The sequence below is a fragment of the Pelecanus crispus genome, chromosome Z (assembly GCF_030463565.1).
Source record: "Pelecanus crispus isolate bPelCri1 chromosome Z, bPelCri1.pri, whole genome shotgun sequence".
Classification (NCBI taxonomy): Eukaryota; Metazoa; Chordata; class Aves; order Pelecaniformes; family Pelecanidae; genus Pelecanus; species Pelecanus crispus.
The window spans coordinates 38,698,324-38,711,236 of record NC_134676.1 but is presented as its reverse complement, the minus strand read 5'-3'; the positions used below and the strand labels follow the sequence as shown (position 1 = coordinate 38,711,236).

The following is a 12,913-nucleotide window of genomic DNA, read 5'->3' as shown; positions in this document are numbered from 1 at the left end:
AGGGGTCAAAAGTGTTAGAGGAAGATACTTAAGATTTCTGAAAACTGATCAGGTACTTGCAGTACTTCCCATATTGATTGATTTTCTTACAGAAAGGAGAAAAGCAGTATACTGTTTGGCAAAGGGCAGTTTTGGATACAGAGAACATCTTTCTGTGTCATCCAAGTTACGAGTTTGCTTGTTCATAAATATAGTCAGAGGCTAAAGGTGATGAGACAGTTGAGGCGAACTGTGGAAGTGCTGTCAAGTGACCTCTATATGTAGGCTTCCAGTGTAAGAGAAAGAGAGGTTATCACTTAAGTTCATCTCATCAGCTTTAGCTAGGTCTTTGCTCCATTGACTGAGTGCCTATTATAGAAGGGAACACTGGCGTGTGTGAGTTAGAAATCTTTTGTGAATATTTGCATTTTTGGAGTACTTCTAAAGTAATGCTCTTAACGGTGAAGTATTTGAAAAACGTAAACATAAATAAATGCTTAATTTAGAACCTATGTTTCTCCTGAGCTTTAACCACCTGCACCACTTATGCAATTTCAGTTATTATATTGAGATTGACTTAGAAGTACTTTCCTGAATTCAGGTTGCCCAGTGTTTCCCATTTTAAGGTCCTGTTTTCAGTTACAGGTGACTTTGCCAAAGAATAATCATTCAGTCTGAAATTTTCCATGTAACTTGCTTTAAAAAGGTTTTAAGAAAATTCTATCCAGGCATTTCTTAAACTGAGTCTAGGTTAAAAAAAAAAAAAGTTTGACTGTGATCATTTTTAACTTTTTCATTGAGTTTTACTGTGTCTGCGCTTTTGAGCAACAGCTAGAAATAGAACGAATGGATAGCTATTGTTCTGATGCCAGGGCAATGCCTTTTACTTTCACAAGCTTTTCAAAAATCTCAATTGGCATGAGCTCAGCTGAGAGTTTTAAGAGTTTGGCAGCTCTGTACCCTCTAGTTTCTTGGTTCTCCAAGTGTTCCCCAGCCTCAGCTTTTAGAGGCTGTTTAGGGTTGTCTCTGAAGTTGCTGTGAGGGGTGTTGCTAGCTGTTCATCTTGAGAGCAGGGAGCCCATCTGCTTTTCCCTGTCTGTGTTTTTGCAGTAAGAGGAAAACAAGGAAGGTGGAAGAGGAGCAGGTTCACTGGAGTGCAGTCGCCCTGCAGTCTTTCTTTTGCAATTCCTTGCACTACAGTGGCATAGCTCAACTTTATTAAAAGTGATCAGTATCACTGGACTTGGCAGATAGGTCAAATCAATAGTCTGGGTACCATGCTAATCATGACTGCCTGTATTAACCTAAGATAACGTAAGGCTTCCCCGCATGCACAGTCACAGCTGGTTCTAGAACTGGCAACTGACCTGACCTTTTTGTTGCTGTTGCTTCTACACTGTTGTCCGTTAGCAAACCATGCACTCTGTCTTTTGGGTGGTCCCATTTCATTCTTCCTCTGGAGAAGGCACAATAAGGGATGTCATTCACGTACCTGTCTCTCAAGGGATTTCTCCTCAGAAAGTCATCATTATCAACCCGCAGTTGGGCCATTTTTTTTCTTTTTGACACTTAGGATTTTCTATCTCCGGGGAAAACCTGATACTCTGTAGGCTCTGGGATCTTCCACCACTGTGTGCACAGCAGATTTGACACAGGTACGCACCAGAAGGCCATTGCTTGTGGATGTATGGCTGCTTATCCTGCTGTTCATCTGAAGGAATATTTCTGTTCTGTCATCTCACGACTTGTCTGCATTCTATCCTAAAAACAATATGAAGATAATCCAAAAGACGGTCATAGCCAATGCAAAAGCCTGAGACACTGACTCATGAAGAGACTAGGATGCATTGCAGAAACTGTGGAGATGCTGCATGAATATAAACTGAATGACATAAAGTAGAGCCAGACAGAAACTGGTAAACATGATGTTATACAGGCAAATGCTGTTACCTTGAAAAAATGTTCAGAAAGCTATAGCTTTGAATGGAAAATTCTGTTATTGTCGAATTTATGAGCTTGAGATGTTTAATATTAATATGCTTAAAATATGAGTGAAATACTGAAGTTATTTAGTGACTGTTGAAATGGACGGTTCCAGTGTGTATTTCCACAATTCTGTGCAGCAACAGGCATCTTCACGCTGACTTTTTATGCAACCTGGGAAAGAAGAATGTCTCCCATTAACATGGCTAATATTCCTGTCCATGAGGCTATACACTGGGGTCATTAGGACAGATAGTAGCATTGTAGATCTCATGGGACAATTCAGCTGATTTGTGAGTGATGGGAATGTGTGACTAAACCAGGCAACTATTTCTTATGTTTTTTTAATAAATTTATCATAAAGCACTGAAGGGTGGTGCTATGCAGAAAGCAGCGATGAAAATTATCTCCTACTTCTCTACAAGATGTCTAGGGCACAGAGACTCTTTTTTATAGCAATAATGAACCATGTCTGTTCTCTCTCATAGCCAAGATTTCCAAAGAAGGTTATTTGATATTTCCAAACTGAACGGTGATCCTCTTCTTAATCCACCCTGTGATATTGTGTTTTTCCATGATTCTTTGGAGAAAAGTTTATTGTAGTCTTCCAGCAATTCTCATCAGACTCTGCTATTTTGGCAGAAATATTTTTTTAGATAGGCCACCTTTGTCACATTCAAATTGCTGGTTATGAAGATAATGTAGCAATCATTATTCATGTTGCTAACTGTATAATTTTGCTAAAAAAAACAAACCAAAGTTTCACCCAATTTATTTATTGCATTGAGTGGTATTTTTGCTAATTGTCTCTCTTACACCAATTATTTATTCTGAACAGTTATTTTTGGCACAGTATCATTATGCAAAAGGATAGAGCCTGAATTCTTTACTGTTTCCAGGATTAGCCCAATTGTCACTAGGGAGACTACTTATGGAATGAAGAAATCAGATTTGGCCAAAAATGATGATCTACTATTTCTAAGCAGCCTGTTTAAAGATACAAATTAATATTACTGTAATATAATTTAATAAATTTGTCCTATTTAATTTTTTTCTCATTTACCTTGTTTCATAAACATTTTGAGAAGCCTGAAAGAAGAGGGCTGTACCTTAAAGTATAACTATTGGTTAAGGACACAACATTCATTATTTTTTGTCTGCTGTACAAGCACTTTTGTATGTAATTGTTCTCACTTCTGCTTATTCTGATTTGATTTTGAGTATTGTCTGGTATGTGTAATCCCAAGGCAATTTCAGATGAGACATTGAAAAAAAATCTTCTGGAAGGAAATTGCCCATTTTTTGAAATCAATCCATTATCAAGCAGAGTTAGTACTGTTCTTGTTAATGCATTTGTTCATTTCAAGATGTTTAGCCATTAATTCTTCTGAGATTAATCAAGTGGTAAATCAATTAACATCAGTGACATCTTGTCTGGATCTGGGGCCCACATGGCTAGCAAACAACTGTTTACTCACTTAGGATCCAATTTTGACATGTTTTACAAATATTTGATGAATTCTGTGATTTTTCCAGATGCTTTAAAATTGGCTGCTAGACTATCTTGTTTAAAAAAACAAAACAAAAAAAATCCCTCTTCTTTCTCCAAATGAACTGCTATTTTGACATCATTCCAGTTTCTTTTTTATTCTTATTTTTTTGTTAAAGTTTCTGAAAAAAATTATGGGCAAACAATTTCAGACCTATTTTGTTTCAAATGAGGTGTCTACTGTAGAGAGAAAATTTCAATCTGGCAATAGTTCAATTCTTAGTATAGTGAAGGTCCTATAGTAGGCTACAGAAATTGGTTTGAATATTGTTCTTATGCTGTTAAATCTCTTAGATATAAATATTTCCAAACTGCTATTCCTTAAGAAGAAAACATAAATATTTTATGAATTAAACAGTAAGCAAGCAGATTTGGAGGTTGCATAAGAGATAGATTGATTTAACTATATACCATGTTGTGTCCTGGAAATCAGACCTCTGAGCAAGGTTTTCTGCCCCAGAAATTCTTACATTATTTTTTATCATTAGATAAGGATGCTAGATACAACAGTGAATGGCTCAGTTTCAAGATCTGCCATGATTATTGTTCTTAGAAGTAAACCATGATTCTGAGACATAATTTTGTTTGCTGACTGCGCCACTAAGTCCAGTTTAGGAGAGTTTAGTATTATCAAGTGAAGACTATTGTATCTTTCGATGCTTTATCTAGGCATAGTTAGATCCACCATTAGATCCATCATTCTTCTTTACATAATCAGTTGAGTGTGTCCTATCTTGAGTCTCTCCTTGAGAAGCTGAGAGGAGTGTTTTAGTGCCTTATTTTTCACCAGTAGCATGGACAGCTTGCTTTATAGAACAACAGATCGTTTAGATTCCAGATTATAAAGAATGCAGCTCTTGGGATTCCTGGAGGTCTTCCTGAAGGCCTGAAACATGTTTTTCTAAGAGTTTACACAGGCTCCCAGTGAAATTCCTGAGCTGGTATAAAATCATATTGATTTTTTTTCTTGAAGTATGTTACGTGACTGTCTAAGCATACCCTATCTTACAAACCCTTAATACTCCTTACATTCCATGACATTTTTTTTTCTTTTTTTTTTTCAGTAGTTTTTACCAGCTCAGCTGGATAAACAATTACTGTCATTCTAGTCCAACTGTCTAGTGTGAGAATTTCAACTTTAAGAAAAAAAAATATATCTATGGGCATATTAATACTTTAATAAATGCTCAGGGACAGAAGGCATCAGCTCTCCTTAAAAATAACAGAATAATTTAAACATGGGGATACCCTTATATCTTGTCGACAAAACCAGAGAGAAATTAAGTTGCCATGAATTGATACAGCCTGGAAGAAATTGCAAAAAATTCTGGCTACAGTTAATAAGAGATTCACTTAAAAATCATCTTCCTTCTTCAGATTATTCTTGTTTCAACAACAAGCTTAGACAGGACTTTCTGTGTTGACTCTAGAAGAATACATGCCACTTCCTGTGGTGTCCCAGCTGTAGGTAGAGAGGTGCTAGGTTACATCAGCATACCCATGGTCCACACACCTACTGGGAAATATTCTGTAATGGGAGAGATACACTCAGAATAAAACCATATTACTGCAAAAGAAACAAGAAAAACATGTATAGTTAAATGGTTTGGTCCCTGTCTTTGCATTATTCCTTACAATCTTGTTACATAAAAGAAGTCTGACATTTTTAGGCAACTCCCACTTGTTTTCAAGCATATGGATTATAAGGCTATTGGAAAGTAAAATGTGTAAACATCAGTTATATGTGAGTGAATGTCCTATATATCCCAAGTTTTTCTCTCCTGTATGGAATTATGGACGATAGTTCTGAAACTGGTTTTCATTTTCAGTAATTCCACCAACACAGGTGAATTTCCATTGGTTAATACCCATGAATATATGTCTACATGCACACAGAGGATAGGCTAGGAGCAAGTTTTTCTATAAACAAGTTGACTGCAGTTTTGCAATAACTTCTGCATCCCTACTGCCTTCTCCTAAAGCTGCAGGTTGTGGAAGCTGAAATTTGTCACCTGAAAACCTAAATTGATGCATCTTGAATGAAAGAGAAAGTGCTCATTTTTTAATAGGTTATTACACATATTCATTTATTGCTTCCTAATAGCTTGATTTCAGCTCACAGCATAAGCAGGATTCTATTTCCATATTTAAGCACCATAAAGCACTGATTACTCAAGTATTTCCAAAAAGATACTGTTTTAACAGAACAAGTTCTGGAAGATGTGAAACAATGTGCAAGGGATGCCAATCCACACAACATTCGTTTGTGTACATCAAACAGTGAGATGAGTGAGATTTTTCTGTGTCTTCCACTGTCAGGTGGACTTAGAGAAGAACAAGGTATTTCTGCCTGTTTCTTGTTATCCTGTGTCTGCTTCCCAAAGAAATTTCTCATTGAAATTTCTAGTAACTTGACTATGTGTTGATTTAAGAGTGTAGAGTCACTCCATGTGATGGCAATGTCCCACTCACCCCGCAAAGTGACCCACTTACAGTCACCCATGGGTTGACCTTCCCTGCACTCTTATGGGTGTTGCCTTGGTGCTTCTACCTGCAAGTGGAAGCAGAGCTCAAGTATCATGCCTTAAAGATAAGTTCCGAGAATAAGTCACTTATCTGCTGGCCCAAGTGACTTCTTGGTCTGAGAGGCGTGAGGGCCTGTATTAAGGAACTGAACCATGGTTTCCCAGGTTTTCAATGACTGCCTAGTCCTGGACAGTGTAGGCAGCCAATGCTGGGTCTGATAAACTTCATTCTCATCTATTTTCATCATTACAACTGAGTGGAGTTGTGCCAGTGAGTGCAATAGGGGCAGATAGTGATACTCTGAGAATGATACCGAGTGACTGGTGTTCTGTACTGCAGTACTTTTTTTCTCTTTTTTATTTAGTGGCTTAGTTTATCATTCCCTCTACTAAACTGCGTTTTTAAATAGAATACTATTCGTCCTCTTACAGATGATAGAAAAACTGAGAAATTGGAAAGATAAAGAAAAAATACCCCAATGATGGCCATGCACCTTTAGACGTCTTCTAAGAAAAGAAATTCTCCTTGGGGTGGATCTTAGAGAAACAAGAAAACTATACTCCCTAAAGATTTGCTCTAGTCCTACAAGATAAATGGGTATTAATGTCATAGTGAGGATGCAAACAGCATCTTCTTTCGCCTTCCCAGTAGACAGGTTATTAGGAGTCCCTTAAAGGAATACATATCTGTGCAATCAGACACTTGCTCTGTAACTATTCAGATTCAGTGCTGCCTGCTTGGTCTTCTTGAAGAATATACATAGACCCTCAGTGAATTCCAAGACTGGGGGTAATAGACAAATGAATAACAACAGAGGCACCTGAAATAGCTTCAACAAGAGCTGAACGTCTAAAGCAATTGCCAACTTGAGCATGCAGTTAGTAAGATTTAGTGGAGCTTTTCAGCAAGCCAACATTTTGCTTTTTCCTTCTCACTGGTCAAGGTAGATAACATACAGTAGTTGGTGGTCATACAAATTACCTCTGTGTGAAACGTGCTCCTTCATCTTCCCTTAAGTTTTATATAATAGAATATTATCACCTATTGTTATAGTCTGCTTAATGCAAACCTCCCAGCTGTATAAATAATTTCATGTAGTAATTCTGTAAAATTAGGAGACATTCTTTTCAATGGAGCAAAGGAAAGCAGAGAAGAGAAATGAGGGTTGTTTTGGTTTGGGTATTCTTTTAGCTTACATGACCTTGTATCCCTACATTCTGGTGAAATATGTCTGATCTGTGACTTCTGTCTTTCCCCTTTTTCATAGCCCGTTTCTGACCTGGAGAGACATACAGCATATTATTGTCAGGACTTCACGTGCAGGACATCTGAATGCTAACGACTGGAAAACCAATGCGGCTGGTTATAAGGGTGAGAGCTTCCTTTCTTCTTTGCCATCAGAGGCAACATGTTATTTGATATTTTTGAAGAAGAAGTAATCTCAAGTAGTTTGTTTGACCCTATGTTGTGCATAGTTTTGAGACCTTTGGGGCTCAAACTGAAGGGGCCTATCTTCTTTTTTATAAGGAAAACCTCTGAGAATGACTAAACCCAAAAATAGCAGCTACAAAATGCATTGGCCAGATCTTCTTAGTCCCTTTCAGTCCTATTTCATGCACTGCTTGCAGAAAACTAAGTAAATTGGTGGGGTTTAATTTTTTCATGTATAGCTAGTATTGTGATAAAATAGTCTAGAGTTGAAGATACAGCAGTTTCTGGATTCAGAGCATGTTTTCATTCAGAATTGTTAATTTTTATTAAAAATGACAAAACAGTATTTTCAAATTTCTGTTTTATATGAGTCACCCTACATTATTTATATTTAAGATTTCTATCAGATTTAGGATAAAATCAAATCTTGAGCTACCAGAACTTTTAATGGGACAGAAATCATACTATTCAGTCAGCCGTCATGTAAGTTTCTAAAATTTTGTACAGTCCTGTAATTTTGTATTAAAGCTACATATTTTTACCTTTTTTCCTCTTCTGTAATGCAAGCAGAGGTAAACATTTGTGCCCTTAAATAATATATATTTTTTCAGAATGGGTTAAAACTGGACTTTGAATCCGTACAACATTGTATTTCAACACAGATAGGCTTCTGATTCCCATTCACTAAATTCTTACTGCTTTCAGTTTGGATTGCATCTAAAAAAAAACCCAGAATGGCTTATTTCTGGTCCTCTTTTCATGAGAATTCCACCCAAGACTGCAGTACTTTTAAGATGAGATTTGAACTGTTTTGTGCTAGGATCTCCTGAGAGAACAATGTAATATACAAGAACCATCAAATCTTTACCCTGGTTTCACTTTAAAACTGAAGGCTAGCTTTAATCTATTTCAGATCAAGGCACTGCTACTATAGAGCATCTTTAATATATCATTCTGACCTATGACTTTTCTGCTGCAATGGAATAGAAACTAAACCAAAAAAACTTTCATTTTTGGATCCAAACCAGGCTCTAACTACAGAGGATAGATTTAGAAATGGGTGTTTGACTCGAACCCCCTCATCACGTTCTGAAGGTTCTGACATTGAAGAGCCTGATTTTGTCTCATTTACAAGCACATGCCCACACACAACAACATACATAGCAAGAAATGGATACTTTCTTAATTGCAATAACATTACAGTATTTGTTATTGTGAAACATTTCCCAGGATTTAAAAAGTTTTGACAGGGGATTGTGACTGTATTATTTTGCTGGAGATACCTGAAATTCAAACAATGCTTTTCAAGTAGCATAAAGTAGACCTTTTTTCTTTCATAACTCAATTCCAAAATTCTATATTTTTATGTTTTTCCAGTTGTTGCCCAAGAGAGGCAAACACCTTGTAAGGTATTTCACAGCAGCTGTCACTCATTATCAAAGGAGAGGTCACATTAACACACCACCAGTAGCAGCATTGGCAGCAGGACTTGTACTGTTGCACCACTGGAGCCTGCTTATTCTGAATCCTTGGAGCCACACATTTTTCTATGCATTGTAGCAGATAACTAGTGAGGAAAAAGACTGAAATAAGGTTTCTCCTCCACTTGTGCAAAATCACAAACATAGATAAGCTCAACTGGGGGACTGGGATTCAGGAAATAAAACTTGAGCTGGCAGAGCTCCTCTGTAGACTCCATGGTGGAGTTGAAAAAGAGGAAGACAAACTAAGTGCCTTGACCTCTGTGGAGCTCCGGAATCAACCTTAACCCAAACAAAAGCACTAGTTTTAACTAAATTATTTTGGCAACTTAGGCTGACCAAATGGTTCCAATAAAAATGCAGCTCTCTTTAAACCTCTGTTAGTTTTGGAAGAAGGAGAAGCAAAAGATTTAGATTAAATCACAACATCCAAACCTGAATTCAAAAGGGGGTTTGCACACCGCTGCTGGCAAGGCTGGAACAGTTTTTTTACTATTGCACGTGGCAATATTTAGTATAATATTACACTATTATCCTTCACTGTTGCCAAGAGTAACAATTAAAGTCTGGTTTTTCATAGATGAATTACTGTGATCAGACTGAGTTCCTTAAGGAATTGTATCATAATTTTGTTGATGGCAAGATCCGTATTTCTTCCACAGCATGTTCTTAACAAAGGAAGGGGTGGAAGATTTTTTATTTTTTTCTAAAGTAGTGACAGTCACAAGAAACAATCTGCCTTTCTTCCATGCATACTGGGGAAGAAAGAAAAAAATGAGGAGAAAGAGAGAGACAGCCTTGCTCCTTTAGAAATGAGAACTGAAAGGGTGAAAACAACAAAAACTTGGAAGAACCTCTCGCTCGACAAAGGGTCAGCAAGAGTTGGTAGTTGAAAGTGGGTCAGCATGCCTTTTCAGGGGGCTGTTTCACTGGGCTGCATGGCAACCCTGTCCCTCACTATAGTCCCTGGCAGTGGTTTGCCATTGCAGAACACACAGAAGGAGCTCACAGATGTCATTACTGGTTGCAAGATCTCCTTTTTTTCTGTCTTACATTCATAAAAAGAAAGATTAATTCATGAAAAACACTTGAGCCAGCTAGTGGTTTGCTAAAGCAGTGCCCATTATTTGTTTAATTTTCTGGCAAGTAAACAGCATTCATTAAATGCATGTCAATCGAATTAACTCACGAATGGGCAAGATTTTTTTCTTGGTAATTTTTTTATTACTGTTGTGTTGTCAGCCAGCATTTATCTTTCCTCCGGATCTTATTGCCTGGAAGTCTCAAAAAGAAAGACTTGAACACTCATTTTGGGATGTTCTCTGGTTAGCCAGTTGTACACATAACTTGTCACTAGATAAAGAGGTAAGTTATGCTCAATTTCACTTCAAAATCAAGAGGATTTCTTTAATAATTAAAGCACTTAATTAACTGACCATATGGAACAATACTAGAGACCATCTGTTTTTGTGAAGATATCAAAACTGTTGATCTGGTTTTGCTATGGCAGGTTGGTATGCAAAGTCTCCTTGTTCTGTCAGTTTGGTCAACAACAGAGCATGCAGATGCATTTGTAAAAAGGGAATGCTGTGTTAATGCTGAGTTGTCTCTAGGTTGAAAGATAGAGAATAAAACTGCAGTTTTAAGAACAATGATCAAATCATCTCAGCAATCTGTAATTGAAGCTCCGAATACTGTCAAGTACTGTTTCTGGGGAAACAGGCCATTCGCAGTAACAGAATACTGTTAATTTGCAGGGAGATTTTTAGAGAACATCCTTCACTCTTCCGGGCTCTCAGTGTAGACAATAACACTTCAGTACAGTGACATAAAATGGTACTGAAAGATAAAAGCAAGTCAAAACTCTAGGCACTTTTTATTCATTTTCAGACCATTTCTGGGCCCAGTGGTGGTATTCTTCCTACAGAAACCGAGTCATCTCATTTGCCAGGGAGTAACAGACTACCACAGTTATGTCACATTCCTTTAGGTTAACCAAACTATCTGCTGCTTCCACTGGAGAGTGACCACTGGAGAGAATTGGTCACTTAATGTTTTACAGCCTTTTAATGTAATTGCTTAATTACAGTATTTAAATAAAACTGGTGATTATTCTTGCTGTGAGCAGAACATTACCAGTCCGGGAGTGAGAAAGAGACAAACCTACCTATGCTCCTAGATAGGAGACTTATATTGGCCAGATTTAAATTGCTGTAAGGTGACCAGTAACCAGGCACAAATGCACAGACCAGCAAGAAAATCTTCACAACAATGTGTGCAGTTTAGAGAAGACAAATATACTATTCATAAACACCCTGCTGCATAAAATTATACTTTTAAATCATTGTTAGAAGCTGGCATAAGACTTTTGAAAAATACCAAGCACTTATGAATGGGTATGTCAACCAATCAAAGCTGTTCCTCTATCAAAAGACCTTCCAGTCTTACAGATGCTAGCTGATATTTTCACATGCCATTAACAGCCAGTATCAACTCTGACCTACTCCTAACACCCATACACATGGTGCATGGAGCAAGTGAAATACGGGCTTTGAGTTTGGCTATTGTAATATCCCAGTTTTGGGTAGTTTTCAATCTGACACCAAACACATGAAATTGCATTGGACTTTGTAGGAGTGAGGAAGACTATATCCTATGCAAGTTAGACTAATGATTTTTTGTGCTTGAGAGATTAAGCTGACATTTTCAGGCGGACAACTTAGAATGCTGTTGGTAAGTTTCTTTTTCAACTTGTTGGTGAGCATTGGCAAATGCAAGCTATCTCACATGTGACTTTTTTCTCGCTCTCCCAGGGCTGTGTTGGCTCAAGGCAGAATTTCCTCACCAGGAATACTCCTAGTGCCATGTCCTTTGGCCACCTGCTCTTCTCAGCAGGCCCATGGCTTCATTGCCAAGCCATGACACGGAGCTGTTTCTGCAGGTCTACACCACCCAGGGAATTCCCTTAAGCCATATTTTGTGTCCAAATGCATTAGTCCTTGAGAAAGGCTCCGGCTTAGTAGTGTCACTCTCTAAACCACTGGTGTATTGATAACATCATCAGAAGAATCTGATATCTGGAGTCCTATTTACCAGACATTAAGCTACATGATACTAATGTTGTGGGAATTACATTTCTCAAGAAAGAAGCATATAACATACCATTTCCAAATCTGGGCCACGCGAACCGGAACCTTTCTAAGTAAGGGTTTTCATGTAGGCAGCAATGAAGTTGCAATAACAAGTCCAAAGGTAATCAAAAGAGACTTCAGGGCCTTGGGATGACTGGTTAAGGCATCAGAAGCATAAGCAGTGTTCTCCTCTATCCTTCCAGTTGCAGGAAGTTGAGGGAAGAAACAGGAAGAGCCAGCAGACCAATAATTGGCTCCGGCACTGGTGTCACTGGCAGAATTCTGGGGTTTTTGATCATGGGTCGGTCTACATGACACCAGGCCTGCTAGCAGCAGATGAGGTACACCTGTCTCAAAGAGGGAAAAGGTTCTTTGTGCAGGAGTTAGCAGGGATCATTGAAAGAGCTTTAAACTCAATTTGAAGGGGGAAAGGGTTAAAACTAGGCTCACTAGAGGCAAGCCTGGAGGTGGCATGCCAGAGTTTGAGGGACAGTGTGCTAGCGAGGTCCTCTGGTCTGCTCCACAATGTGCTGAGTACACTGGAGCACATTTAAAAGTCCCTGTAATAATGCGCACAGCACCCTAGCCATCTCAGTGGAGGTAGGGGATGGAGATCCACACAGCAGCAAAGATGCAAGGGTTTTTGATATGTTAGAAACCACAGAAGTACCTGAGAACAGTCACATAGGAATTAGGGCTTCTCCCCCAAAAAAGGTGGCAGGATCAATAGCCCAGCTGAAGTACATCTACACCAATTCATGGAGCATGTGCAGCAAACAGGAGGAGTTGGAAGCCATTTTGCAGCTGGAAAACTATGATCTAGCAATCATGGA

General features: G+C 38.2%; 1 protein-coding gene across 2 annotated transcripts in view; it reads left to right on the top strand.

Annotated features, from left to right (window-relative positions):
- Positions 1–12,913, top strand: part of PCSK5 (proprotein convertase subtilisin/kexin type 5) — a 264,877-nt gene that overhangs the window by 136,454 nt on the left and 115,510 nt on the right. For both annotated transcript variants that reach the window (XM_075725783.1, XM_075725784.1), the window contains exon 10: positions 7,305–7,408. In XM_075725783.1, the coding sequence (XP_075581898.1) occupies positions 7,305–7,408 (104 nt within the window). The remainder of the gene's footprint in view (positions 1–7,304; positions 7,409–12,913) is intronic.